General features: G+C 43.9%; 1 protein-coding gene across 2 annotated transcripts in view; it reads right to left on the reverse strand.

Annotated features, from left to right (window-relative positions):
- Positions 1 to 25,557, reverse strand: part of notch3 (notch receptor 3) — a 29,764-nt gene extending 4,207 nt beyond the window's left edge. The window contains exons 1-31 of one of the 2 annotated variants that reach the window (XM_028598522.1): positions 25,261 to 25,557; positions 24,071 to 24,143; positions 15,879 to 16,086; positions 12,700 to 12,842; positions 12,263 to 12,598; positions 11,497 to 11,619; positions 11,140 to 11,373; positions 10,662 to 10,817; positions 10,357 to 10,542; positions 9,166 to 9,279; positions 7,907 to 8,020; positions 6,684 to 6,917; positions 6,348 to 6,458; positions 6,049 to 6,241; positions 5,713 to 5,858; positions 5,168 to 5,401; positions 4,872 to 5,024; positions 4,525 to 4,753; positions 4,213 to 4,414; positions 3,938 to 4,094; positions 3,658 to 3,842; positions 3,411 to 3,543; positions 2,922 to 3,292; positions 2,276 to 2,793; positions 1,855 to 2,181; positions 1,615 to 1,763; positions 1,296 to 1,524; positions 1,063 to 1,153; positions 745 to 913; positions 280 to 584; positions 6 to 153 (exon numbers count right to left, since the gene is read on the reverse strand). In XM_028598522.1, the coding sequence (XP_028454323.1) occupies positions 6 to 153; positions 280 to 584; positions 745 to 913; positions 1,063 to 1,153; positions 1,296 to 1,524; positions 1,615 to 1,763; positions 1,855 to 2,181; positions 2,276 to 2,793; positions 2,922 to 3,292; positions 3,411 to 3,543; positions 3,658 to 3,842; positions 3,938 to 4,094; positions 4,213 to 4,414; positions 4,525 to 4,753; positions 4,872 to 5,024; positions 5,168 to 5,401; positions 5,713 to 5,858; positions 6,049 to 6,241; positions 6,348 to 6,458; positions 6,684 to 6,917; positions 7,907 to 8,020; positions 9,166 to 9,279; positions 10,357 to 10,542; positions 10,662 to 10,817; positions 11,140 to 11,373; positions 11,497 to 11,619; positions 12,263 to 12,598; positions 12,700 to 12,842; positions 15,879 to 16,045 (5,857 nt within the window). In that variant the 5' untranslated portion in view covers positions 16,046 to 16,086; positions 24,071 to 24,143; positions 25,261 to 25,557. The remainder of the gene's footprint in view (positions 1 to 5; positions 154 to 279; positions 585 to 744; positions 914 to 1,062; positions 1,154 to 1,295; positions 1,525 to 1,614; positions 1,764 to 1,854; positions 2,182 to 2,275; positions 2,794 to 2,921; positions 3,293 to 3,410; positions 3,544 to 3,657; positions 3,843 to 3,937; positions 4,095 to 4,212; positions 4,415 to 4,524; positions 4,754 to 4,871; positions 5,025 to 5,167; positions 5,402 to 5,712; positions 5,859 to 6,048; positions 6,242 to 6,347; positions 6,459 to 6,683; positions 6,918 to 7,906; positions 8,021 to 9,165; positions 9,280 to 10,356; positions 10,543 to 10,661; positions 10,818 to 11,139; positions 11,374 to 11,496; positions 11,620 to 12,262; positions 12,599 to 12,699; positions 12,843 to 15,878; positions 16,087 to 24,070; positions 24,144 to 25,260) is intronic. The other variant, XM_028598523.1, reaches the window with a different exon arrangement.
- Between the last annotated feature and the right edge of the window lie 285 nt (positions 25,558 to 25,842).

A 25,842-nucleotide genomic window follows, 5' to 3' on the forward strand; every position in this document is an offset into this window, starting at 1 on the left:
CATACCCAATTCATCAACTGCATTGACATCAGCATGACAAGTGATGAGTTCCTCTACCATGCCCTCTACTGCCAGCCGTGCTGCCAGGATCAGCGCGGTGGAGCCATCATACATACGGGAATCAAGATCTGTAGCCCGATTTCGGATCAGAATCTAGGAGGATGGAAAAGATTGGGTTCAACATTATGATTTCTGCATTTCTACACATATGTTAAAAATGTTATAGGCATTTGTACCACTAATGTGGCCAGTAAACAGTTTTTGTTGACGTTTGTTTACCTGGAAGACACCCTGTGCATCTGCAGCCACTGCAGCATGTAGCGGTGTACGTCCTGTGTTATCCTGAGCGTTGGCATCTGCCCCGGCATCCAGCAGCCTCTTAGCAGCATCAGCACGGGCGTAGCGAGCAGCCAGGTGGAGCGCTGTCTCACCAGTGCGGTCTGTTTGGGCAGCAAGGGATGCTCCCTGGTAGATTAGGTCAGAGATAATGTTGGCTGAACACTCCTCATTCTCCTCCTCCTCTGCTACCTCAGGCTCTAAGCCACCTCCACAAAATGATGCCAGCATCAGAGGTGTAAAACCATCTGGTAGGAGATAAAAAAACAGACGTGGGTGAGTTTATGGATTTTCAAGCGCTCAATATACCAGATCATACGAAGAAAGTATTAAAAAAAATAAAAAATAAAAGAAATAAAAATAAATCACAGTTCCAATCTTAGAACTTTAGATTATCACACTACCAACCTGGGCCTCGGACATTAACATCCATGCAGTCACTTTCAAACTCTCCTTGAGGTGGCGTGAGGGCCATAGTGGGAGGCACGCGAATGTCTGCGGCTGCAAGGTGATGCTGTGTCCACTGCCTGCTGTCCACTGCATCTTCACTGTCTGAGAGCATACTCGGCTCCTCAACCTGAACTCACAAAAGGAGAAAAATGTCATTATTTCCTGCAGGATTAAATACAGGATGGAATGCTATTGTAAAATGTACACACTCTTGTGCTTGTGTATATTTAAACTGATTAGGATAGTTTATAAATGGAAATATGCTGTGTAACTGACCTTGAGCCTTTTGGCCTCTGGGCAGTCCGAGTCCATCCACTGGTCACTGTGATCTCCAAGGAGAGATTCCTCCACAGTTTTTGGCATGTGTCTGTTTACAGATGAATATTTTAAACAATGTAAGCACAATAAAACAGATACAATTTCAAAACAAATTCCTAAAGCAATTCCAAATTGTATTGCTAAAGCACTTCAGTCCCAACAACATCTGCATTTGCACACAAATAACTTACTTCATTCCCAGAGCATCCTGGCCCACGGGTTCCCTGCGGTTCTTGTTGCTGCTGGGTTCCTTCTTGAGGAAGAAGCCCTCAGGGAACCAAAGGGTACTGTGTTCTCTCTTTCTACGAGCAATCAACATTCCTATCACAAGGATGACCAAAAGGAAAAGAGAAGCTATCCCCACCAGCATCAGCTTGGCCCATTGAGGTATGGGGTCAACAATAGTAGGCAACCTTTCACCTGTGGTGAGAAGACAAAGTAGTAATCACATTATTTGTGCCTCATTAGTTTTATAAGTTCATTTTGTGTTCTTTAAGTATCTATACTCACCACGGACTTCCTTGAGGGGGTAAGGAAAGCGGAGCATTTCTACAGCTGACAGGGCTCCCAGGTAGTCTGCAGCACTGTCAGCTGTCGGGAAACAGTCCTCAGAGCCCTGAGAGCACAGACGGTTGTCTATTTCCAGGTACACTGTGGAACTACAGGAATAGTAGAGAGGCAGGTGTTTAGTGTAATGTAGAATGTACAGGAAATACTTCAGCTTTAATGTTTACTGTATGCCTGACTGACCCGATGACCTCCTGTTGAGGCTGCAGCTCCCGCTTGAGGCGTGCCTCTCGGCGGGTGTAGGGGCGGATCATGGCTTCTCCATTGGGGTCCAGCCGGAAGCGCAGTGCAGTGTGTAGGATAGCACTTAATTTCTGCAGAAAAGCTGTGCTAGTGCGGAGAAGCTCCTCAGGAGGCAGTAGGACTACCAAAACCAAGACACCATCAGCAAGGGCTTCTGGAACCTTCGTTGCACAGTCCAAGCCATCCCAGCCGCACTCCTCTGTGTTGCAGCCCTGGTCACACTTTCCATCAGCATAGTGGTCTATGCAGTAGGCTTCATATATTGGACTGGAGACGACACAAACAGAAGCATCAGCTCAAGTTTTCTCGGATCAGTACAGAAACAAATGAGGGAATCCTGTTAACAGTAACGTAAACTCACTTGCAAACTTTCTCCTTGCTTTTGCAGTCAAAGTTGTCATACAGACAGTCAACGTTATTGCAGGACTCATCACACTTGCTGTTGTTGAAGTGACGCCAGCAGTCTGCACAACGAGCCCAGGGGTTCACTGCTAGAGAACAGTCGCCTCCATCCCAGCGACATAGGAATGTGTTGCATTCCTTGTTGCAAACACTATCATTGGCTTTTTCATGACAGTCTGCTAGAGGGCATGAGGGTGGGACCTCGGATCTGCTGCCCTGCTCGCACCGTTTACCTGTCCAGCCACCGGGACACTGGCAGTGGAAGAACGGGAAGCTGGTCTCTTCGGTGCACGATCCTCCATTCCGGCAGGGCTGGGAGGAGCAGCCTTCGTTACTTCGATGCCGACACTGGGGCCCGTCATAACCTGGCTGGCAATTGCAACGCGCCCCCCTCGTGGTAAGTGTACAGCTACCTTCATTGTAGCAGGACAGTTCCCGACAGGACATGCTTCTTTCACAATTGGGCCCATCATAGCCCTAAAGATAGAGATCATTTATGCACTTAGATAGTGAACTTTCCTTACACAAATAAGAAAAGCTATAATGCACAAACCACAAAATCAAAAGATTTGATACTGAAATCCTTAAAGTTAATGTACACTTACAAGCTGACACGTGCAGGTGTATCCCAGTGCAGACCCGCTGAATACAGAACAGACTCCTCCGCTCTGACAAGGCTGAGACTCACACACACTGAACCTGCTCTGACACCTCCGGCCAGTGAAGCCAGGCATGCAGACACATTGGTAGTCATTGGGCAACTGAATGCAGTCAAGACTGTTGGATGGGCTGCAGGGGTTAGAGAGACACTCATTTATGTCTCCCTCACATCTCTCTCCTGTGAATCCAGGGGGACAATTGCAGCGGTATCCACCCACTCTGTCCACACAGGTGCCATTGTTTAGGCACTTAGGAGGAGCACTGCGCAGCCTCAGAGGTAGAGCACAGTCATCTTCATTGATCTCACAGAGAACACCTTAAAAAAAAAATATATTATTATTTAATACTACTATACATTTATTATATTTTAGTCACCTACAGTGTAATCCCTTTAGTAATAAACATAGGTTTATGTTGAATATGTGCTTGCATACCCAGTGTGCCAGGGGGACAGGAGCAGATGTAATGTCCCACCAGATCAATGCAAGTGCCTCCGTTCTGGCAAGGATGAGACTGGCACTCGTTGATCTCTATCTCACAGTTCTGTCCAGTAAAGCCTGGCATACACTGCAATGACATGCAGATAACAATTTCATTATCTCTACAATTGTGAAGAAGCACTGTGTGAATACTGACTTTGCTGAAATCTGACAGAGAAGCACATATCGACAATGAACTCACATCACACTGGTACCCTCCCACATATCCCCTGCAGGTGGCGCCATTGCGGCAGGGTTTGTCTTCACAGTGGTCCACTTGGCTTTCGCAATAGCTTCCAGTGTAGTCAGCAGGGCATTTACAATAGTGGGCATTCCCAGTGTTGACACAGTGACCACCGTGGTGGCATAGCTCATCTGTCTGGAGCCCTGATGAGAAAGATTTGGAAGAAAATGTAACTTTAAATATCAGTTACAACACAAACAGAGACCGAGAGGTTAAATGTCATATAACACCCACAAACCTCTATGGCGAGCAGCTGTCTCACAAGAAACCCTGGAGATGTCACAGTAACGCCCAGACCAGCCATTAGTACAGTCACAGATAAAGGAAGCATCCTTTTGGCGACAGCGTCCTCCATTTAGGCAGAGAGATGAGCGTCTGCACAAGTCGACTGGTGTCTGGGGAGGCAAGAGGCAAAGAAACATGTATCAGCATTTATTAGTCTAAAAACATAAAGTCATGAAGACACAAGGCCTTAACAAAACCTTTCATTAGTGTCTGTGAGTGTGTGTGTACCTGGCAGCGGGTGCCAGTGTAGCCCTTTGGGCAGGAGCAACGGAAGGACTCAAGGGCATCTTGACAGATGCCTCCATTAAGGCAGGGCTGGGAGTCACACTCGTTGACCTCGTATTGGCAGTGGGAGCCAGTGAAGCCTGAACGGCAGGTACAGGAATAGCTGTTGGTTTTATCTGTGCACGTTCCTCCATTAAAGCAAGAGCTGTGGACATAAATATGTGTTATTGACCCATTCATTAGTTATATACATGTGTATATGAGCAGGTTGATAAAGTACACCGTGAGATATCGCCATGACTCAAACACACTCACCTTTCAGTGCAATCAGGGATGTTGGTTTCGCAGTGGATGCCAGTAAAACCAGGCCAACAGGTGCAGGTGTAGGAGTTAACATAGTCTGTGCATGTGGCTCCATTTTTGCAGGGGGAACTTTGGCATTCATTGATCTCTAAAGCACAGCGGGGCCCAGTAAAGCCTGCCAGACAGCTACAGTGGAAGGAGTTCACACCATCTGTACAGGAACCTCCACTTAGGCATGGATCTGATGGCACAAAAGAAGAGGATGACTTTGGTTAAGAAGATACATGAACCTGTTATTGTATTTGACAGCAACAGACAGTTATAGGAATTCAGCACGCTACATTTATGTGGCCACTCACTAGGAGAACAGTCATTGACGTCCGTTTCACACGTCAGCCCAGTAAATCCAGCTTTGCAGGAGCACACAAAGCCTCCAAATGTGTTAGTGCAGGTCCCACGGTTCTTGCAGGGGTTTGAGATGCATTCATTCACATCTATGTTACACAACTGACCTGAAGAATGTAAAACAAGGATACAGTAAGGTTTAATTCAAGATCCTAAGTGTTTATGCATTAAGTATTTCTGTAAGCTTCCAGACAGATTATCTCACAATAGACAAGCAGGCAGTGGGTCGATAAATACAAAAATAGCTTACCTTGCCACCCTGACTGGCAGTTACATTGATAGCCCAAGTAGTCTGGGGTGTGTGTGCAGATGGCATGATTGGCACAGGGGTTAGGGGAACAAGGGGTGAGGACATCAGCACAAGTGGGTCCACTGTAAGGAAGCTCACACAGACAGGTGAAACTTGCCACACCGTCCACACAGGTGCCCTTGTTCAGACAGGGACTGGATGCACATTCGTTGATGTTTACCTGGCAGAGGTTACCTGTTGGAGGGGCAGCGAAGACATTTACACATTACAGAACAGAACTTGGTGAGCCTGAAACTTGGCTTAACACTGGTGATGTATCTACACATTTTTAATACACCACTAGGGGGAGGTAGACAATGGTCATTCAGGAAGGGCAAAATGATGAAGGACATAGTAGGAATCTTTTAGACTAAAATATGTCTATAAAGTCTAATAAATACACAGTTAAGACTTCAATTACTGCATGTGCTGCATGTGTGTATTCCTCACTTTGTACTGTACTTTTTGATGTTGATGTATGTTGGGCTACTCTGCCACCATCTTACCTCTGAAGCCTTGGCGACACTTGCAGGTGAAGCCATTGAGCTGGTCAATGCATGTGCCAGCATTCTGGCAGGGACTGGGCAAACAGTCGTTTCTGTCCAGGTCACAGTTCTTCCCCACCCATCCAGCGTCACAGTCACAACGGTAACTGGAAATACAGGAATATAGTCATTAATCCAAAAGATGCCAAGTTCCAGAGGTGAAATTACAATGCAGTGATGTACAAGTTGAAACCTGTGGGATTAGCAACAAGATTGCAAGATGGTCATGCCAAGTTGCTCCTTGATATCATATGTGATGCCACTTTGAATTTTGACAAAGTCTGTAAGAGTTCATACCCGTTGATGTCATCCCTGCATGAGCCATGGACACATGGGCTGCTGCCACACTCGTCCACCTGGGAGTAACAGTAAGGGGGCTTAAAGCCCTCAGGACACTGGCAGTGAAATCCATTCTCTTCATCCACACACGTCCCCCCATTTCTACAGGGGCTAGATGCACACTCGTCTATCTCCACATTACACTTGGAACCTGGCAGGAGAGATGTCAGACACAATCAGAAGTGTGTTTGGCAACATTTCCAATGAGGATTGATTTCTCATCTTAAATGTGTGCTGTCATTTTCAGAGGGCCTTACCAGTGAAGCCAGGTTTGCAAACACAGTCATAGCGGTTAATGCCATCTTTGCAGATGCCATAGTCACATGGATTACTGGCACAATCATCAAAGTTTATTTCACAGTTTGTACCTGTTGAGAAAAGAGTTAGAGGTTTTACATTAGGCTTGCTGAAATATTCAAAAACATCTTAACAATGACGGGGAATATGCTTCAGTACAGACTATGTAAATGAAAATTATATGAAATTATGATATAGCTATTCCATTTTTTGTTATTGCCCGCAACATAATTTAAAAAAATAAAATAATTCAAAGGTTTGAATTAACTATGTGATTTTGGAGTTATTTGTCTTACCTGAGGTTCCATGTTGGCACTGGCAGATGTACTTGTTGACCAGATCCACACACTTGCCCCCATTCTGACAAGGGTTGCTATGGCACTCATTGAGCTGGTTCTCACAGCGATAGCCTGTGTAGCCAGCATCACAGTTACAGGTGTAACTGGCAATGCCATCTACACAAGTACCATGGTGGCATGGGTCGGGCTGACAGTTGTTGATATTACTCTCACAGAGTGTCCCTTCATAACCTAAACAGGAAAAAAGCATAGATGGAAATTAATGTTAAGGCATTTATGGAGTCATTTGATGCAGCAAAGCCTTTTTCTGAATGAAAGCTGTTTTTTATTCTAGTCTACGGTTTTCAGTTTTTCCTTGAATGGCCATTTCATTCTAATTTTTCTCTTCTTCTCAATTCATTAGTTATTTCGTTAAATTTCCTCGGTCTGTTTCCCGCTTTTTCTTTATAAAAGCTTCTACAGTTTGGGTTTCTGATTACTGTGGTTTCCATGTCGACAGTGTTTGTGTGTTGGGCAAGAAAAGTGTTGGTTTGTATGGTATGTGTGTAGTGCAGTGCTGAGTTGGGCAAAGCAGTAAAGAAGGGCCCTACACAGGCCTCCCAGTACTGCTTTTGTTCTCAGTGGCGGAGGGAACAATAGACTGCACCACGTCAAACAGGGCCACTTCACTCAACAGAAGGGGCCCACAAACACAGGGAATACCAAGCAGCTGCCCACTGAAACAATAAGAAGACTCTTTCGTAGGATTTGGTCCAAACAAACATGTTAAATATCAATGTATACACACAGTATGATCATACACGCAGCCTTTGTGACAAACTTCAATGTAGCTCACTGTATATGGGCTTGTTTTCAAACATGTACTTGACTAAATGTGAAGGAATGAAAGTTAAAAAGCAGCATAAGGTGGTGTGTGGGGGTTTAACAGATGAACAGATGTCGGGGTGATGACCAAGGCTCCTTTCTTGGCAACTGCTGGTCCTCAGTGACCCCATGATCCTGAGAGCCGACGAGGGAAAGACGGGGATTAGGGGCCTCAAGTCAGTCTGCTTGGCCAGCAGACATCCAGAGAAATCGCTGACCCCCCAAAACACTGAACACTTAACAAAGACCAAACATAGCCCAACAAGTGGTTAAGGCTCATCTGCTCTTCTGCTGGGAGGACATCTTGAGCTGTGTACAACTATTCACTGACAAATATTAGGTACAGAAGCCCTTACCTTCAGCACAGCGGCACTCGAACCCATTTGGTCGGTCGTAGCATTTCGCTCCATTCTGGCAGGGCGTGCTGGCGCACTCATCTATGTCGATCTGACACATGGTGCCAGTAAACCCTGGGACATGCAAACATAGAGGTGAAGGGTCAGAAAGAAGGTCCAGTGGAAGGGTCCGTGCTCAGGTCAGAGGGCAGTTCTGTCTCTTCTTAGAAGGGCAGAGGTCTTTGGCTAGGTTAGTGACGTTGGTCTGGCTAAGATTGGGTTTGAGAGTGTCTCGACTGGTTAAGGACATGTCATCTGTGCACTTGGACCAATGCCAAGAGGACCACTACAAAATGCAATGGAAAGCCTGTGACCTTGATAATGTTTTTGAGAAGGGACTTACAATCTTGTGCGTACAATGTGGATATGAAAATAAATAAATATTGCTATTAGGTGGTATGAAATATCTGGGCAGCAAAATGTACGCACTTCAGGTTATTGTACATTTCCAAGTGTCTGCACAATGCTGACTCTACACTGGAATGTCTGGACTCAATATACAGTATAAACAATTATATGGAATGTCTGGAGAAACAGATCATTTTAACAACAACAATAGTAACAATACAAATATTAACAATATTTAATCTAAAACCTACTGGCTTGAAAAGCTTGAGAAACTGAGAAGGCTTGAAATCAGTGGGCACAGTGCCCAGACAGGGGTGAATTGGTGCATTGGTAGCACAGTGCTCAGTTGATTAACAGTGTCACGATGGTCTGTGTGTTGGTGCTTGGGCTGCTAAAGGGGGGGTTAGAGGAGACGATGGGATTGTTTTCTCTTTTAGGGAACCCCCCTCTCCCCTTTCTGCATCAGCTCCACCAGCTCAATAGCTAGATGGGGGGTGGAGAGGGGACGTCTGTCCCAGATGTAAATTGAGGACCTGGAAAAGAATCTCATTAACAGGACTGCTGTTCCCCACCACCACCAGGGCAAGATGAGGGAGACTGCTGTCCCTTCCACATTCCAATGAGGAGGGAATGGGGGTCACAATAGTGTCTTTGTTCATGGCAGGAGGATAGGATAGGCAGCCTTGTGGGCCTGCCTTTTTATATGAGTGGTGGCCCTAAACACCAGCAGGCAGAAGTAGCAAGGCCGTCCCCCCATCCTCTGGTTCTGGGGACATTTAAACTTTGGCTCTCTGATTTTACTGTTGCTGTCACTGAATTGGAGTTGTTCACAGGGACAGAAATCAACACAGGGAATAGAAATAAAGTCTTACCTGGCTGGCAGGTGCATGTAAAGCCATTGACCATGTCTCTGCAGATGCCATCATTCACACATGGGTTGCTCTCACAGTCATCTACGTCAACCTCACAGTAAGTCCCCATGTAGCCTGAAAGACAGAAGTTCAATCTGAATACATTTATGTTTTTGCCGCTCAATCATATTCACTATGTCCAGTTTTTATGTACGAGTACGTCAGTTCAAGCCAGCATGGTGTGCATGTATTTGTGTGTACTCTGCAATGGAGAAATGATCTGTGGGAAACTATTCTGTCATGGGAGGCCTCAGAGTTTTTTGACGCTAGTTTCTGCTGAACCACAGGATGGAATAAAGGATCCCTAGAGCATCCCCAGTGTTCCCACTCTACTGACCTGAAATCACCACACCCTACTGTCAAAAGAGCATTACTCCTCTCTGGGTCAGTATCCCATTCACCAGATGCATGTTATACATTCTGCGTTAGCAAACTATGGAGGGCTCCTTCATTGAGGTGAAACAGAGTGTGGATCAGAGTGCTGAGGGAGAGGCTAGCGTGGAATCAGAAATAATCAGCAGCTCCACATGAGCTTTGCCAGGCTGGCTGATGATGAGGAGGGTGAAGAGGAAGGGCCTGTCTCTGGAAATGAAGGGGGAGGGGGAGAGGCTCTGGGAAAAGGCCTCTTTCCCTCTCTGTGTGTATGAGGGGTGCAAAGTGGAGCACAGAGGGGCCCTATTGTTCCGCTCCATTCCCACCACTCTACCACTCATTAGTATTCACAGCACACTCCTCCCCCTAACTGCTCGCCCTCTCTCACATACAGTCCTATAGACCCGACTCCCAGCTCTAATTTGTATAGTTCCCAAAACCCCAGGATGCATGTAGGACTGTGCGTGAGAGTTTCACTGTGTTTTTGTCACTTAGTGTCCAAACCATCACTTAGTCCAAACTAATACCCTGTCTGGCTGTATAGTGCACTGAGTAGAGCAGGGCCTCCATACCCCCAACATCAATAGGAATGCATTACATAACACTCTACACTGGCAGTCAGTATGGCAGAACTGTAGATGATGCTATGTCAAGTTTAAATAATAATAATTGTTCCAGTCTGCTATTGGTTTGGACTGTCCCAAGTGAATGACATTGGGCTGAATTGAGGTGTTCTGTATTGTTTTATTGGCAATGCTAAAACATAACAGCCCTGAATACCTGGCATGCAGATGCAGGTGAACTCTCCAATGCGGTCCAGGCAAGTGGCGTCATTCTGGCAGGGCATGGACAGGCATTCATTTATGTCAATTTCACATCTTGGTCCGGCATATCCCCGGCCACATTGACACTGAAAGGAGCCCTCTGTGTTCACACATTTTCCAAAATGCTCACATGGGTTGGCACCTGCAGAGAGAAGGCTAAGTTTCAGTATATGAAACACATTTAGCAAAAAGACAAAGTGGAGAGCCTATGACCACAGTAGAGAGTGGAGAATTGTTAAAAAAAAAAAAAGTCAGACTTACCAATCGAACACTCATCCATGTCCTGGTTGCAGGCACCTCCTACAAATCCAGCAGGACAAGTGCAAATGGCACGGCCGTTAAGGGGGTTGGTGTCGCACACTGCCCCCTCATTGCAGGGGTTACTCACACATGCATCATCAAGGTGGCACAGCAAACCTGTGGAGACGGCACAGAAAGAAAACAAATGAAATCAACAATTTAGGAGCAAGCCATGAAGCTCCATTTACACATGTACTGCAACCCGTAAATTATCTAGACATTACCCGTAAAAGCTGTGTGTGAAAACACAAATGTCCGAATCAGTTGGACCAAAACACTAAACAAACCTTACCCTTCCACCCCTGGCCTAAACCAAACAAAGTATAGTAAGTGAGAGCATGCCCGACAAGGACAATCTTGTCAACCCCTGTTTTGTCCAGAGTTCACATGAGAAAACAGCTTACGAGTGGAACACAGGCCATTTCACAAACCCACTTACCCGTCTTTCCAACTGGGCACTCGCAGAAGAAGGATGCTACGCGGTCATGGCAGGTGGCACCATTGAAGCAAACAGCTATGGCACAGTCATCGATGTTCTCACTGCAGTCATCTCCAGTCCAACCATTAACGCAGACACAGGTATGACCACCGATTGTGTTGAAGCAAGTACCCCCATTGTGGCAGGCGTTAGGTTGCATGAGACACTCGTTGACATCCTCAGCACAGTATTGCCCTAGTGTGGTTAGATGACACATTGGCTTATACTCAACACACACACACATTATATATATATATATATATATATATATATATAATCCAAAATAAAATTTCTAATATGATTTAAATAGAGCTGTACCTGTCCATTCTGGTGGGCACTGGCAATTGTAGGTGTTGACTCCGTCCACACATATTCCTCCATTCATACACTTGTGACCTGGACAGTCATCCACATTATTCTCACAGTTGTGTCCCTCAAAACCTGAGACAGATGGAGAGAGAAAAGAGTTATGACACACTGACACAGTAACACACACCAACTAAAAGTTTATTAAACATTCAGTGTTTCCTGTTCCAGACACTCTACTCATGACCTTGAGTGATATTTCCCACACTAGAGAAGGTGTGGGGCAATGTGGGCAGCCTAAAGGTTCAGAGGGTGTCTAATTGTTTACATCTTCTCATGATGGTTCCCATATGATGCCAGCAACAGCCGTGTGACTCTTGCCTGCTTCAGAGGTCTGCACTCCCCGCAGTGTTTGCTTGTTTTATAATATCTCAGTTTCAATGACTTCCTCTCTGGCAAGAGACATTTCCTGTCAGCTCCCCAGTGGGAAACCAGAGGTCCCATAAAGTAAATTCCTTCTGTTGTGAAAAGAGCAGAGTGGAGTAGAGTGACGATGGGCTGCCTCTCCGACTCTCCCACCATCTCCATCGGTAGCTATTAATAGCAGACAGGAAGCTGACCTGGGAGACAGGAGTAAATCCCAGCAACAGCACTAACAGCTACGTCATCAGGCTGGGATAATCTGTATGCCTGTAGCACTGTGCTGATGGCCTGGGAAAACAACAGATTTTGTGTATGTGGTTGTGTGTTCCATTATGCTGATAAAGAGCTATTCTACCTGGTAGGCAAGCACACTCATAAGAATGGTCGCTGGTCTGTCGACAGGTGCCCCCATTAAGGCACTGAGATGGGGCACAGGGAAGGGTGGACACCTCACATGTTCGCCCACTGTATCCAGGTTGGCACTGGCAGCGGAAGGACCCATGGGTGTTAATGCAGAGACCACCATTGAGGCACGCGCCAGGCTTGCGGCACTCGTCAATGTCATTGCGGCAGTTCTTTCCCTGGAAGCCAGGTGGGCAGGAACAGTTGTAGTGGTTATTCCAATTGGCACAACGGGCTCCATTGGCACAGGGACTTGTGGCACAGGCATCAATGAGAGAGCAGTCTTGGCCTGGAGATTACATAGTGAATTGTATTCAGTTAAAATAGGAACTTTCAATCACCCTTCTCACATCTTATCTTTCTAATGAAGACAAATACTTATAGATGTACCTCTGAACCCTCTCTGGCACACACAGGTGAATTGTGGGTTACCATTGACCACCTGGCTCTTGCAAGCTGCTCCGTTCAGACATGGCGATCGATGACAGGGATCCAGGTGCTGACAGAGAGGACCAATGAATCCCGGACGACATCTGTACAAACAAATTCACACATACATTAGGATGTCTTCCTACAAGTCGAAACAGGTCACAAGATGACAAGCCAAGTAATTTACAGTAAAGACAGAGCTGTGACACTCAAACTCCAGTGTAGCCCAATTTTAATCATGTTCTGGGTTTGGCAATCAGGGCCCCAATAACACCTTGGCAAGGCCTGCTGCCTGACTCATACAATGGCTTGAGTAATGCTTTTGGGCCCTAGAATGATTTATGTAATAACACAGCTTACCCCAATAGTATTAATCGTGTAATACATTGTTTATGGAGTGAGAAACACATGCACTCACAAATGAGGAAGGCCATCTCTCTGTGTCTTATAGGCCTCAAAAGGCACATTCTCTGTGTTTTTTCCAGCTGGAAAGCTTCACTTTCTCCATATCAGCTAACATTCTTTCACTGTTACAGTTTTTCCGCACCTCAGCTCTTGTTTCTGTTCTCATATATGAAAAAGAACACACCCAGAAACAACAGTCTGGAAATTTAACAATTGCCAACAAATACTGACATGAGAAAAAGGAGGACTACAACCAGCACACATGAACTAAATGCAGCTGTGGTATTTGAATGAAACAACACATCCTCCTTCCACTGACTGTATGTTGATAGAACAGAAAATTATTCTGATGAAACATTAGCATTGTGTACACGAGGCATTTCAGACACGTTTTTATGTCATCCATCTCACGTGCGTCTGACTGAACAGATTTTAATCAATACAGTTGCCTATACAGGCCAGGTAAACTGCTCAATTTCACTAGTGCGTAACGTGACTCGAAGTACATTTTTACGCTTAAAATCTATTTTCTTGCGTTCTACGTGCGTATCTACAGGGATTGTGTATTTGTCTGAACTTGACCTATGTAGACACAGGTGGAGGACTGAAGCTGCTTTTGCTGCTCTAACGCATCGCTTTCGCGGGCTGTGTAGATGTTGTGTAGCTTGACCTAAACCTTCTCCACTAAGAAGTTGAGATAAACATAAACAAGGCTTCCTATAGCTCTCTGCAGAGGTACTATGGGTGTTTAGACAAGGTTTGGACTTACTAGAGAGTCCAGTGTGAGCTTGTAACTCTACACCCACAGTGGGACAAACCCCCCTCTTCAAACAGGCTGTTTGATGCTGATGACAGAGCAGTGACGGCTGGGTGTTGGCCAGCCCTTGGGCTCTGTCTTCTCTTTCATTGGAGAAGAACCCCTGGGCAGGATAAACAATGGGTTTTCATCTATTCTCTTTTACAGGATCATCACCGCTACACTGGTGTTAGTTCATCCTTTATGTACCTTTCCCCCGAATAAACTATAACGAAGACTAAAACGACTTTGTGGTTTTTTCCCCTCACTAGGAGAAAGAAGTTGCTCCAGGTAAACTAAGAAGGATGTACTGATCCAGATCTAAATTTTTACTGAAATTACCAGCTTTATTTCTGACTGTTGCTCTGGTTCAGAAAAACTGCAGACCACTACTTTGTCCCCCCCCCCAGTTTTACAAAGACAATAGTGAATTGAAGGAGCTACAGAGATAGCATGAAGGAGCCAGGCACACAGGCGTATCAACATGCATATACACAGAAATAGTGCAGTGAAAATGTCCCCAAAGTAATAGTTTGTTGGTCTATAAAAATGAATCAAATATCTAAGCGTAATAACTATAAATGCTGTAAGGAATAAAGATTTTTTCCATGACGAAGGTCAGCAGTAAGACACTGAGCTTAGTGCAGAAGTTAAAGTGAAGCAGCACTGGTGTACCACCTTTAGAGGGTTATTACAGCTACTCTTCAATCTCCTTAAACCCCCCTGAACGTCAGCTTGGCTTTCTTCCTAACAACCCCCTCCTCTCTTGCGCGGTGAGGTCAAATGTCACAGGTCCCCCGTCTAATTGTGATGATAATGTCACTCAGGCTGCAGGGAGTGAGGTGGGGCTGCTCTGCAGGAGAGAATGTATGTAGAAGGTGGAATTGGTGGAGAGGGCGAAGAAGAGGAGAGACTGGTCTGGTTCAGCGAGAATGTCATGTCATATTTCCTGTAATCCCTTGTCCCTTGCTATGAAAACACTGCACTCACTCCGAACGCATGATCCCTGTTGCCCCAGCAACCTCACAGACGAACAAACAAGCCTGACACCCAACCAAATACCCCTGACCACCCCTCACCCTTGGTCCCCATGGCTATTTGTCATGGCCTGGCTGGGTTTATTTAGAGGCAAATTAACTATGTCTGGAATCTAGGGTGTCACTAAAAAAATGAAACCCAAATGTGGCACAAAGAAGACTTTGAAAGGGTTGAGGAAGAAAGTTGGTTATAGAGATGAAAAATACAACAGACTGAACGACTGAAAGACACATTCTTCTGGAGCCACACTACTGTGGGCATTTGACTGCTCATGAAAGCCAAAGAGCTAGAGTCTTAACAGGCTGTTTCCCAAAGACTATCATGACTCTCTATGGATGACGAATAACTTCTAACTCATTCCAGGAAGTATTATGTGTCCAAGTACATGTTGATGTCGCACCACAGAGACTAAAACACCAGGTATTTGAATAAAATAAAGTGTGTTCAGCTATGAGAATGAAGTGCATTGGTGTTTATTTGTGTGTGTCTTAGTGTAAATGTGTGCATGTGCGTGTGTGGGTGTGTAGGAATGTCGATAGTAGTTATGCCTGATAAATTATTTGTATTCCCCTACAAATGCACACTAAGTGAGCAGCCAAAACACACATTCTTTTGTCTAGACCTGACTCATTGCCAACATGCTACTCCCATAACACATAAATCAGAGTGCTATCAGGGCAGAGACTGTGAGAGACATGCAACTTTGTCCTGGTGCACCTGAGAGTCTCCTTATCAGGCTCTTTACAACCTTGTGGATTCCATTGACTCTGGGAACAGCAGGGCAGGAACTCTGCCTTCGTCTGGGCCCAGCCTTATTTGTGGCCGATGTGGAAGGCAGGTGCAGGCTGCTGTTGTGCAATGAGCCCCTGAGTCATATTTAGTGAGTGAGTGTCGATCTGACCTTTGAGGAAGAGAGTGCAGCAGATGAGGAGGAGGTCTTTCAGTGCAGCGGAGGGATGGCCAGAATGGGTAATCTCCCCGTGTCAACACATGAGGACTTTTGCCAGCTGCAGCCCCGGCACCATGCATCTGTCCACATCTGTCAGTGCACCTCTGAGTGTCTGGCATCTACCTCTCCTGCCAGACATTAAGCCGGAACAACTGTACTGCTTTGCTCATGGGAAAAGCCCAGTAACACACACACACACACACACACACACACACACACACACACACACACACACACACACACACACACACACACACACACACACACACACACACACACACACACACACACACACACACACACACACACACACACACACACACACACACACACACAACACACAACAGACACACACACACACACACACACACACACACACACACACACACACACACACACACACACACACACACACACACACACACACACACCATTTCACAACACTCAAGAGATGTGGTCATCTTTCACAAACACATGCATTAACAGTTCCTCTTAACATTTTAAAGAACTTTAAAGATTGTTACACGAAGGCACCACTGCAACAAAGCAAACACATGCAACAACACTGCACACCCAAACACAAAGAAAAGAAACTTACGACCAGCCTCAGCTGCTGGGCAAGGGAAGTATTGTGAACCCATAAAAGAGAAGATCCACAGAGAAAGTAATAGAAGAAAGAAGAAAAAGATGGCAATTGTTAAGCATTAAATGAAGAAGCGTTTAAAGTGCAAATGGTTCGCAAAACTTTTTTGTAATTTGAAATATGACAATATCTCAGTCGTTGTGCATTAAGTATGAGGGTCATCTAAAACTTTTTATTTATGCAAGTGGGTTCTGTCATTTATACTGGTGTAACACAATGCCAGTTTTCCTGCTTTCTGGGTCACTGAAGCAGGGTAACCTGAGCTCATCCTCTGCTATACAATAGCAGCTACTCTGCCAGAGGTCACAGGGTGGCTCACCTGTGAACAAAGAGGCTGTAATCTCTGACATGGTTCATACACACAGTCATGCTCCACAAAGCAACAATATAACAGAGTCTTCCTATCTTAGAGGGCATTTCCTAAAACAAATGGAGAGGAAAAGCAACAACAACAGAACCACCATGTTTTGACTTGGGGCAAGATTTCAACTTCTATATTGCATGAGAACTAATTTTAGAATCTTTGTGAAAACTCTTACAGTGTCTCTTTCTCTCAACACAGACCTCTTTCCCTCACCCACTCCTTTCTACAAGCAAGCAGGAACCATACTGACACCACACTGCCAACAGGAGCCCATCCACATTACCCCTCCTTCCAACAGCCTCTTCTGCTCTGCTCTCCCCAGCTTGGCTCTCCCTTTCTCAGCAAAGAGCCAGATTGGGGGTTGGGGAGTGTTTTGTGGCCCAAATAAAAGAGCTAAAGTAGTCAGAACTCCTTTGTATGAAAGTGTTGGAGGAGGGGGGGGGGGAGTGACCCAAACAGCTAGTCTTTCAGGCCTGGGCTTACACGGACCAACAGGCCTGGGCTGTAGCCTGGCAACAGTAACCCATGGAGAGAGAGCGCCAGAGTAAGAAAAAGGGGGAGACAGGGTTTCGTAAGGACAGTTGAGGCAATTCAGACAACTGCTCCCCTACATATGCAGGTAGCACTAAGCACGGCGCGGGACCAATTCAGTCTGATAATGAAGTAAGATCATGTCTAAAAGGATGCGTGTTTCACAGTTTAAAGTGCAAAGTTTGTTTCAACAATTGTGCTTAGACACACAATGGAGTTATTGAAATCTCCAGGAGGAGGTTTCCAGAGCACCCCCAGAGCATGAATATTAAACATGTGAATATAAGGACATTTAACTTTCTCTTGAGGGAAAGCAGTAATGAATCGGACTAAAAAGTTAAGACGGCTATCAGTGCTTCCTTCTCACCTTCTCACAGTCCCTCAGATTTAGTTTAAGAATATAAATCCAGAATGCCAAGAAAATGGCATTTCCTTTTACAAAGGAAATTGCACAGATCTTCTGCAGAAAAAGACAATAAAAATTGTACTCTTGTTGCTCTGTAATGCTGCTATGAAAAGGGTGTGACAAGATCTAGTAGTTTTTAAACTATTAGTGCATACACTATCGGAACAATTTTGCATCAAGTTTCCACAGATTTTTTGGAAGAATACTCCCTGACATTTTTCAAATAGCAACGCGTTTGCCCATAACCACATTGCATGAATCCCAGGGTCGAGGTCTTTCAAAGCATTCTCCACTGAACTCAACCACAAAAACCCCACCCAACCACCTAAACTGAACCAGATTCTGTTAAACTCTGAAACAAAAATGTAAAAGACCCCATCCCCAACCTAACATGAAAGATCAACTACAATGCCTTGTCCAATGTTTTGTCTAAAGTCAGCCAGTAAAAACGTGATGTGACAAAAAGACATCTTAGACCTTCTAATTGCCTGTATTGCTATTAATTTCACAGCAAACATTTGCTGCACAATTAAAGTGGAATGAAAAGATTTAATAATGTTGACTAAAAATGTTGCACAACTTGACCAGCACTCACATGCTTATAGTCCAGAAAGAATGAAATGTGTTGACAGTGCACTGGCAAAGGTTCTTAATGATAAGCTAACAAGAACACTAGTAAACAGCCACAGAATGTCTGTCATCCCAACTGCTGACATCCAAAGAAGTACTAGAGATGTTAAAGAAGAGTGTGGGTCAGTCATACCTGATGAAACATTTTATGACAAATTACAATAATGTAGCATGTTTGTTCTATTTCCACATGACACAGTATTTTACTCCTTAAAGCTCTGATAAATCTTAAATTAAAAAAAGGTAAACATTAACATCCAGTTGTCTTTGGAAAATGTGCTTAGTGGAAAAGTTAATGCCTGTTCCTGAGTCATTTACTGACGGACCCATCCCTTCCTCTTCTAAAAAGGGAGGGAGACTAGGGAAATTTTGCATGCAAACCTCAGTTATTCCAATTAGGCCTGCCTGCATGTCTCTTCAGAAGTCATGTTCTACCGTATAAGAAGAAACAACCAGGGGATGAGACTTCAGAGGCAGGCTTATCCCTACATAAGCATGTGGTTCAGACATACAGTACATTGACTCCAAAAAGTAAAATAATACACAAATCCTAACTGGATGATGGTGTGCCAACTCACAATCATGGCAAACCTGACATTAATGAACACACAGACATGAGCGAAAGATGAGAAAGTTGAGGAGCTTGGAGAACTGGGTACACTAAGTAAAGCTGCTTAAGCTTTTCTGATACGACAGGATGTGCGTAGCAGGGAGGTCAGAAGGCACCACTTCCTGTGACGGGGCCTGGGAACCACATCTCCCAGTCTCCAGTCTTGACACAGAGAGAAAAAAGGACAACAAACCCAAATTTTCCTCCCTATGATCTTGTAACCTCTTGGTGAGATAGTACTCATCTCCTTATAGACATGACAACTGATCTATTAAATTATTTCAAACTGCTGGGTCTGAAATGCATTAGTTTACCTGGATAATGACATGACAATGGCTCCATCTGCCTGTCAGGACAGTATGAGTGATATGGGCTATATGTTGCCTGACAAAATTGCAAAGAAACTAATTGCAAATCAAACAAGTCATTCCAAACATCCCATTTTCAATGAGACTACGCTGACAGTATTGTTAAAGGCATTCCTGAAGGGGCTACCAGGGTGAATGGTATGGACAATAACCTGAAAGCACCAGAGAGACAGGAGGAATCTTACTAAGCATTCCTTTCTAATCCTCCATAAAGATGCCAAAGAAAACACTAGCCCTGAGGTGCTCTGAACTAAGCCATCAATATAATGTCTCTTTGCTACGGTCCATCACAAAATATGTTCCTTGGCGTGTGCATATTTCTACTTCTTAGTGAATTGTGTTCCTCAAAGCCTCCTTTTTTTCAGTAAATTAACTTGTAGGTACTGTATTTCACAGTTGGAAAGGTTGTACCATCCCCTGAGAAAATTGATTGTTTGTCCTCATTTAAAAAAGGAGAAATAATATGTTTGTGTATGTGCAGATCTTGCTATTTTCCAAAAGTGAAATAAAGTAAGCAGATAAAAAAAATGTTACTGAAAAAACAGCACTCCACACTTTATGGACAGTCTGCTCCCTATCAAAGTCAAAGATGTCCTCTTTCATCATGTTCTAAGAGGCTGGGCGTTGCAAGGTCATAACGAAACACTCACAATTTATATGCTAACTCTGCTACTGAGGCCAAGAGCAAAACATTAATAACATAAAGAGGACCACTGTATCCATCCATTGGCCTCACACAGCGGAGAAGCCCCACATTTATGTCCATTCAGTTTAGAGGATCTGAGAGGGAAGAGTTTGTCGTAATCTGCAATCTGCCACTGTGTTGAGAGACAGAGGCAGAGGATGAGCCGCCAGAGCTGGGATGACACGCAGAGAGGGAAAGAGTGGACGTGGTTGCTGCTGCACTGTGAGAGAGGCAACATGTGCTAGAGAGACTGTGAGCTACCAGCTTCATTCCTCCACGAGCTTGTCTCTCACAGTATGGGGGCGGCTGACTGCTCAATGAAAGCACCTGGCCCTATGCTTCCCCTTTGTCAAGATCTGACTTCACTGGATTACCATCACAACATCCACCAGCTGTCCTCGACGCAGCCCACCCCCTCCCCCCACTCCCTCCCTCCTACCCAGCCTCCCTCTACCCATTCCCTACCCCCAGTCTGATCCCTCCAGCTGGATCCTCTCTGAATGACACCCTCTCAATCTGCCTAATTATCTCTCCTCCGGCCACGCTGCAGTGGCCCTCTCAAAGCAGCCCATTCTGCTCACAGGGCGGAGCTCAGGGGCCAAAGGCTCTTTAACTGGACTTCCTGACTGCTCACCTAGTAGGTTGCACTCTCTGTGACATGATCAACCTGTCACTGTCAAGTTCAAAACTCTGGGCCACAGTAAGATCAGTAATACAGTAATATGTATTGTTATAATCATTATTCAGCAAAAAACAGAAAATGTCAGAAAATGTAGATAAAACCTAACATTACAAGATAGGTTTGTATTTTGAAGCTACGCCATTTTGAGTAGTGCTATTTAGAAAGTGATTCTGGGCAATTTTATCTCTGGAATAGCCATGCAGAACTACAAAATCTCACCTACATGTTGTGCTTATAAGTTGCCCTCAAACAAAGCCAACTGGTTGAAGAGGGAAAGATATTCAGTAGAATTGGGGTTGGACCAACACTCAAAAGTAAGCCTACTTAAATTATGCCACAGTATATAAAAACAATTAGCTTTATATTTTGGGTTTAAAGTGCTTTGGGTTTTATTCTATGCAACCTTTACATTCTGGATTGGTAAAAGCCACACTTCCGCCAGCGCACATTGCGATACAAACATGTTTGGAGACTCAGAAACAGGCATGTTTCAGTGCAGGTGCCACATGGTAAAGAAGTGCTTCCATATCAATGGGAATCATCTTCATCATCACCTTGATTATGCAATTTCTCACATAAACCCATGTATGTCATGGAGTCTGAGCTTACCACAAGTTGACTCATATCAGAGTGCTGGTCATAGGTAAATAACTGGATTTCCCTATCCACACAATACCCTGGTTTACAACTGTAGTTGCACTTAGTCACTGCAGTGTTTGTACACTGGAGTTTCAAACTGGCAGATGATTTTGTGTAACTTTTTCTTTTTAATTTGATCACTTTAATAGTGAATGCAACCACTCATTCAATATCATACCCAACTGTCTTTGCAATCACAAGCAAGTATAAGCAGTTTCAGCCAATATCTAATGGAAAGTTAGTACCTAGTTTGGGAGCAGGGTCATGGTGCCAGTTTGGAATACTCATTCAGACTAAAAGCATGAACTGATTTTTACTGGGTAACTGAAAAAGGTGAAATGGGTATCAGAGTATTTTACTTCTGTAATACTCTGTCAGCAATTCTGGCCTGCAACCTTTAATGCCCCATTTCCACTGCATGGGCTGGCTCGATGTTCTGTGTTGCTCTAGTGATGGTTCTCTCTGACCAATCAGTAGTCTGTAGTGTTTTAACTCCACCTTCTAGTATCAGCTACTCAGCTCGCTTGGGACCTCAACCGAGGTGGTACCAAAATAGTACCAGGGTGCTATCCACAACTTTTGCTAATGGAAAACCAATAAAAGAGCAAGTCGAGTTGAGTAGAGCTGTGCGGCACCATGCAGTGGAAATGTGGCATAAGTCACATGAGGAGGAAGCCAGCACAATCAGAGACGCACTTAAAGAAACTAACAAAATATAGAACTTTTCTTGCATGGTAAAGTTATAGTGTGGTGTATCATAGCTGTGCTTGCCAACAACAACAATACAGAGGATACATTGGTATCTGGGACAGTAACAATGGTAGCTGAGTATTACTGTCACTTGAGAAGCTACTTGCCATAAGAAATATCTTTTTAAAAACTAAGTGGCTGAACAACAATCAGGAACAGATGAACATTTACTACACAGAACAATGTGTGTGGTTCTGTGGAACAGTGGTGATTTCAACCAAGGTTATTTTCTACTGGTTCTCCAAATTCCTTTCAAATGCCAAAACAAGTATCTGCATTTCTGCGTTTCTGTCTTTCTACTCCGTATTGGCTTCACTTTGCTGTGGCCTTTCTTCTCTCCCTCTCTACGCCCTTTTTCTGATAGTGCCAGGTTACAGGCAGGTATCTGGTAGAAGAAAGGATCTTTTCTGCTGTTTTGGATCTCCTTTTTCTATATGCTCCCAGGGGAAAGGGTGGGGCAGCTCCACCACTCACCTCTGTGTAGGACTGGTTGGACCACTCTCATGTGTCCACGCTCCGCTCCACTGCTCTGGGACTCTTTCTACACTGTGTGGTATGACATTTGATGTCCTCTTCCATTAGAAATCCTTTACCTTTGCATTTTTAGTGCTCATTTGTCTTTGCACTGAACCAGGATGGTTATTACACATGCCCAACTCCTAAACCCTAACATATGTACACATACATGTACACAGCACAAAGGACTAAAGGAGCACAACTGATGAATGAATGGTGTCTTCCAAAAGAAAACACATTCCCTGTGATTAGATTAATGTACACAATTGGCAAAACATTGAGAGGTTGTGTTAATTTTCACTAGTGGCAGTAATATGATGTTGGATATACTGAAACAAAGATCTGGCTGCGTACAATTATACATTGACTCACTTAATGATCTTGGCTCCAGCTAATGATTGAAAAAATGTGGGTGGTAGTTACTTGTTCCGCATGCAGTCGGGTTACACATTGTCTAGTGTGTAATGGCGACTACTGGCAGAATAATCACTTTACAGAACCATGTAGTAACCTTTGTTTAAAAATGTATATAGGCCTATATGAGAAAATGTCTGCCTTATTGATTGGTATTGGCTCAGCTTTGACCCCTAAAGTAATATAAACTGCTAGTCCAATAAAATTATACATGTAGCCTACTTTTTTGGAGGGAAACAGCTGACAACCAAGGAGTTTTTTTGTTCTATCAATGACAGTATCTCCTCCATCTGAAACACTCACGACATGTTTCCCAAGCCAAAGGGTTCTTAAAAAGGACAAATGACCCCCGGGCAAGACACTGTAGCCTATTTAACTTGACTATTGTAATAGGTTCCCCCCCAAAAAAAAAAAACTTCACTAATTTAAAAAACAAAAGCCTGCCCAAAGCAGGCAGGAAACGAAGACAATTCATCAAAAAATGTTCAAAAGCCTTGAAATTGAATCGCAAATCACACAATGAAAATAACAATAAAAAAAACATGTAACACAGAAGGAAACTGTGATTTATGTCTGACAAAGCTCTTTAACAGGTGCAAAAGATGAGTGTGGCAGCCAAACATGTTGAGGCTTGATGGTGCTCATCAGTGTAGACATAATCAACAGGTCATATCTTTCACCAATTTTATGTGAATGTTGTAAACTAACAGCCAACCGGGCATTACGAGAGCATATTCACTACATTGTTTAAGACTGGAAAACATCTTTCCCCTGAACCTTAAAAGAACCAACTGACAAATAACAGCCTTTGTAAATCAATTTACACACAAGGCCTACACTTACTACACTGAGTTTATGAAGCATGAGGCAGGAGAAAACTCAGATCTTTACATATGTTCGACTTACATGCATCGAGAAGATGAATCTAAGCATGTCCCTCCATTTTCACAAGGTCTGTATTTATCCACGCAACGGAACCCTGTGGAAATTGGAGAAATTTGTTAGAGAACCACACAACTGACAAATGACTTCATGTCATCCACTTTAACCTAAGGGGGAACATGTAATCCTGTTGTAATATATCTCAGCAAAACTATTAAAAAAATGTACCATTGGAATAGTATGATCTCTATACACTCTGTAGGAGTTACTCAAATTGATGTAACCTCTTTAAAACTGATAACAGTGCCACTTGTGGCATCTTGCAGACACACCCGCATGTTTGTTGTTTACTTTGTCAAAAGCAGATAAACATTTGTGTTTCCTTTATAGAGATACATGCTGATATGAGATTGTTTCTGCTTGGAAACAGGTTTGTCTTAGAGATTTTCATTTATCATATTCTGACCGTCTTTGCTCAGCAGTTTCGAGGGAAGACTTTCAGTTGTTTAAAAGGTCTTTGTTCAAAAAGGGGGGTTGGGGGGGATGTAACTTCGGCTCATCACCCCCTGATTTGGCTTTAACAAATTTTCACCCTTCCACATTCAATAAATACATTTTTTGAGACTCAACATGTTAAGCATCATTGCACAAGCCCACGCTCCTCAGCCAAACTTTTAAAGTGCTGCTGAAGTTACAGGAGCCACTTCTACTCTTCGGGTTTTGTAAACTCGGTGGAGATCAGCCCTCATACAGTGCCATCAGACTTCTCCAACAGAAGAAACCAACCATTGCAGGAAGATGAAATGTAAAAAAAAATAATTTTAAATCCACTTTCCCAATGCAGAAGTGTAAAATGTATTCACAAAAACAATTGTGTGCAGGCCTATGATATATTGACATGATGCGGTAACGTTAAATGTCTTCGGTATCTGGTAGCTGTTATCTGTTCGGTTCAATTAGGCTTTTCCAAATGGCTTTGGAAAACTTTGCAAACAATCTGCAACTCAAACTACTAATGAACTACTAAATAAAATACTAATAAAAAGTAAAAAATCAGTTTTGCAAATAAACATGTCAGTGTTTATTGGTAGCCTAAATAGTCAAAGGTAGCTCAAATTTTATTTGGAACCACACGGTAAATGGGATGCCCGGACATGTCCAGTCTACCTTTGGTTATAGATACGAATATGCTAATATTAATTAATTTGACTTACCTTCGCAAATATGCATAAACAATAAAAATGACAAAATAATCCATGGAATATCCCCTTCCATTTCGGTGGAAAGTTTCCAACGTTTCAAGTTGGGCTTTTAGTAGAAATACATCCTTTATAAAGTTCACATAAAAATAAAGGCTCCAAAATCGATGGGGAATTGTTCATAAAGTCAGCCGGAAAGCGTCGCGTTAGGTCCCAATCACGTATTATCCTTCGCAGCTCGGCCACGGCTGCTGTGATTCTCGGTTAACCTCCTGAAACTTTTGAAAAACTTTTGCTTCCCGATCTGTCCCAGCGTCTGGTATTACTCCGCCTCCTCCTCTCTCTCTCTCTCTCTCTCTCTCTCTCTCTCTCTCTCTCTGCGCAGAGCATCCAACATTGGGCCTTACAGGGACTTTTACGCACCAACACCACTACCCCCACCAAAGACAAACGCAGATGTACAACAAAAACAGAATAATTGAATAATTTCACTGCCCAAAAATAGAGACAGGAAAATGTATCGATCAGAGTTCAAACTACAATTGAGGCAATCATGCAGGACTACCAACACAAATAGGCAATTTGCTGGGACATGAA

This window comes from Perca flavescens, chromosome 15, assembly GCF_004354835.1.
Source record: "Perca flavescens isolate YP-PL-M2 chromosome 15, PFLA_1.0, whole genome shotgun sequence".
Taxonomy (NCBI): Eukaryota; Metazoa; Chordata; class Actinopteri; order Perciformes; family Percidae; genus Perca; species Perca flavescens.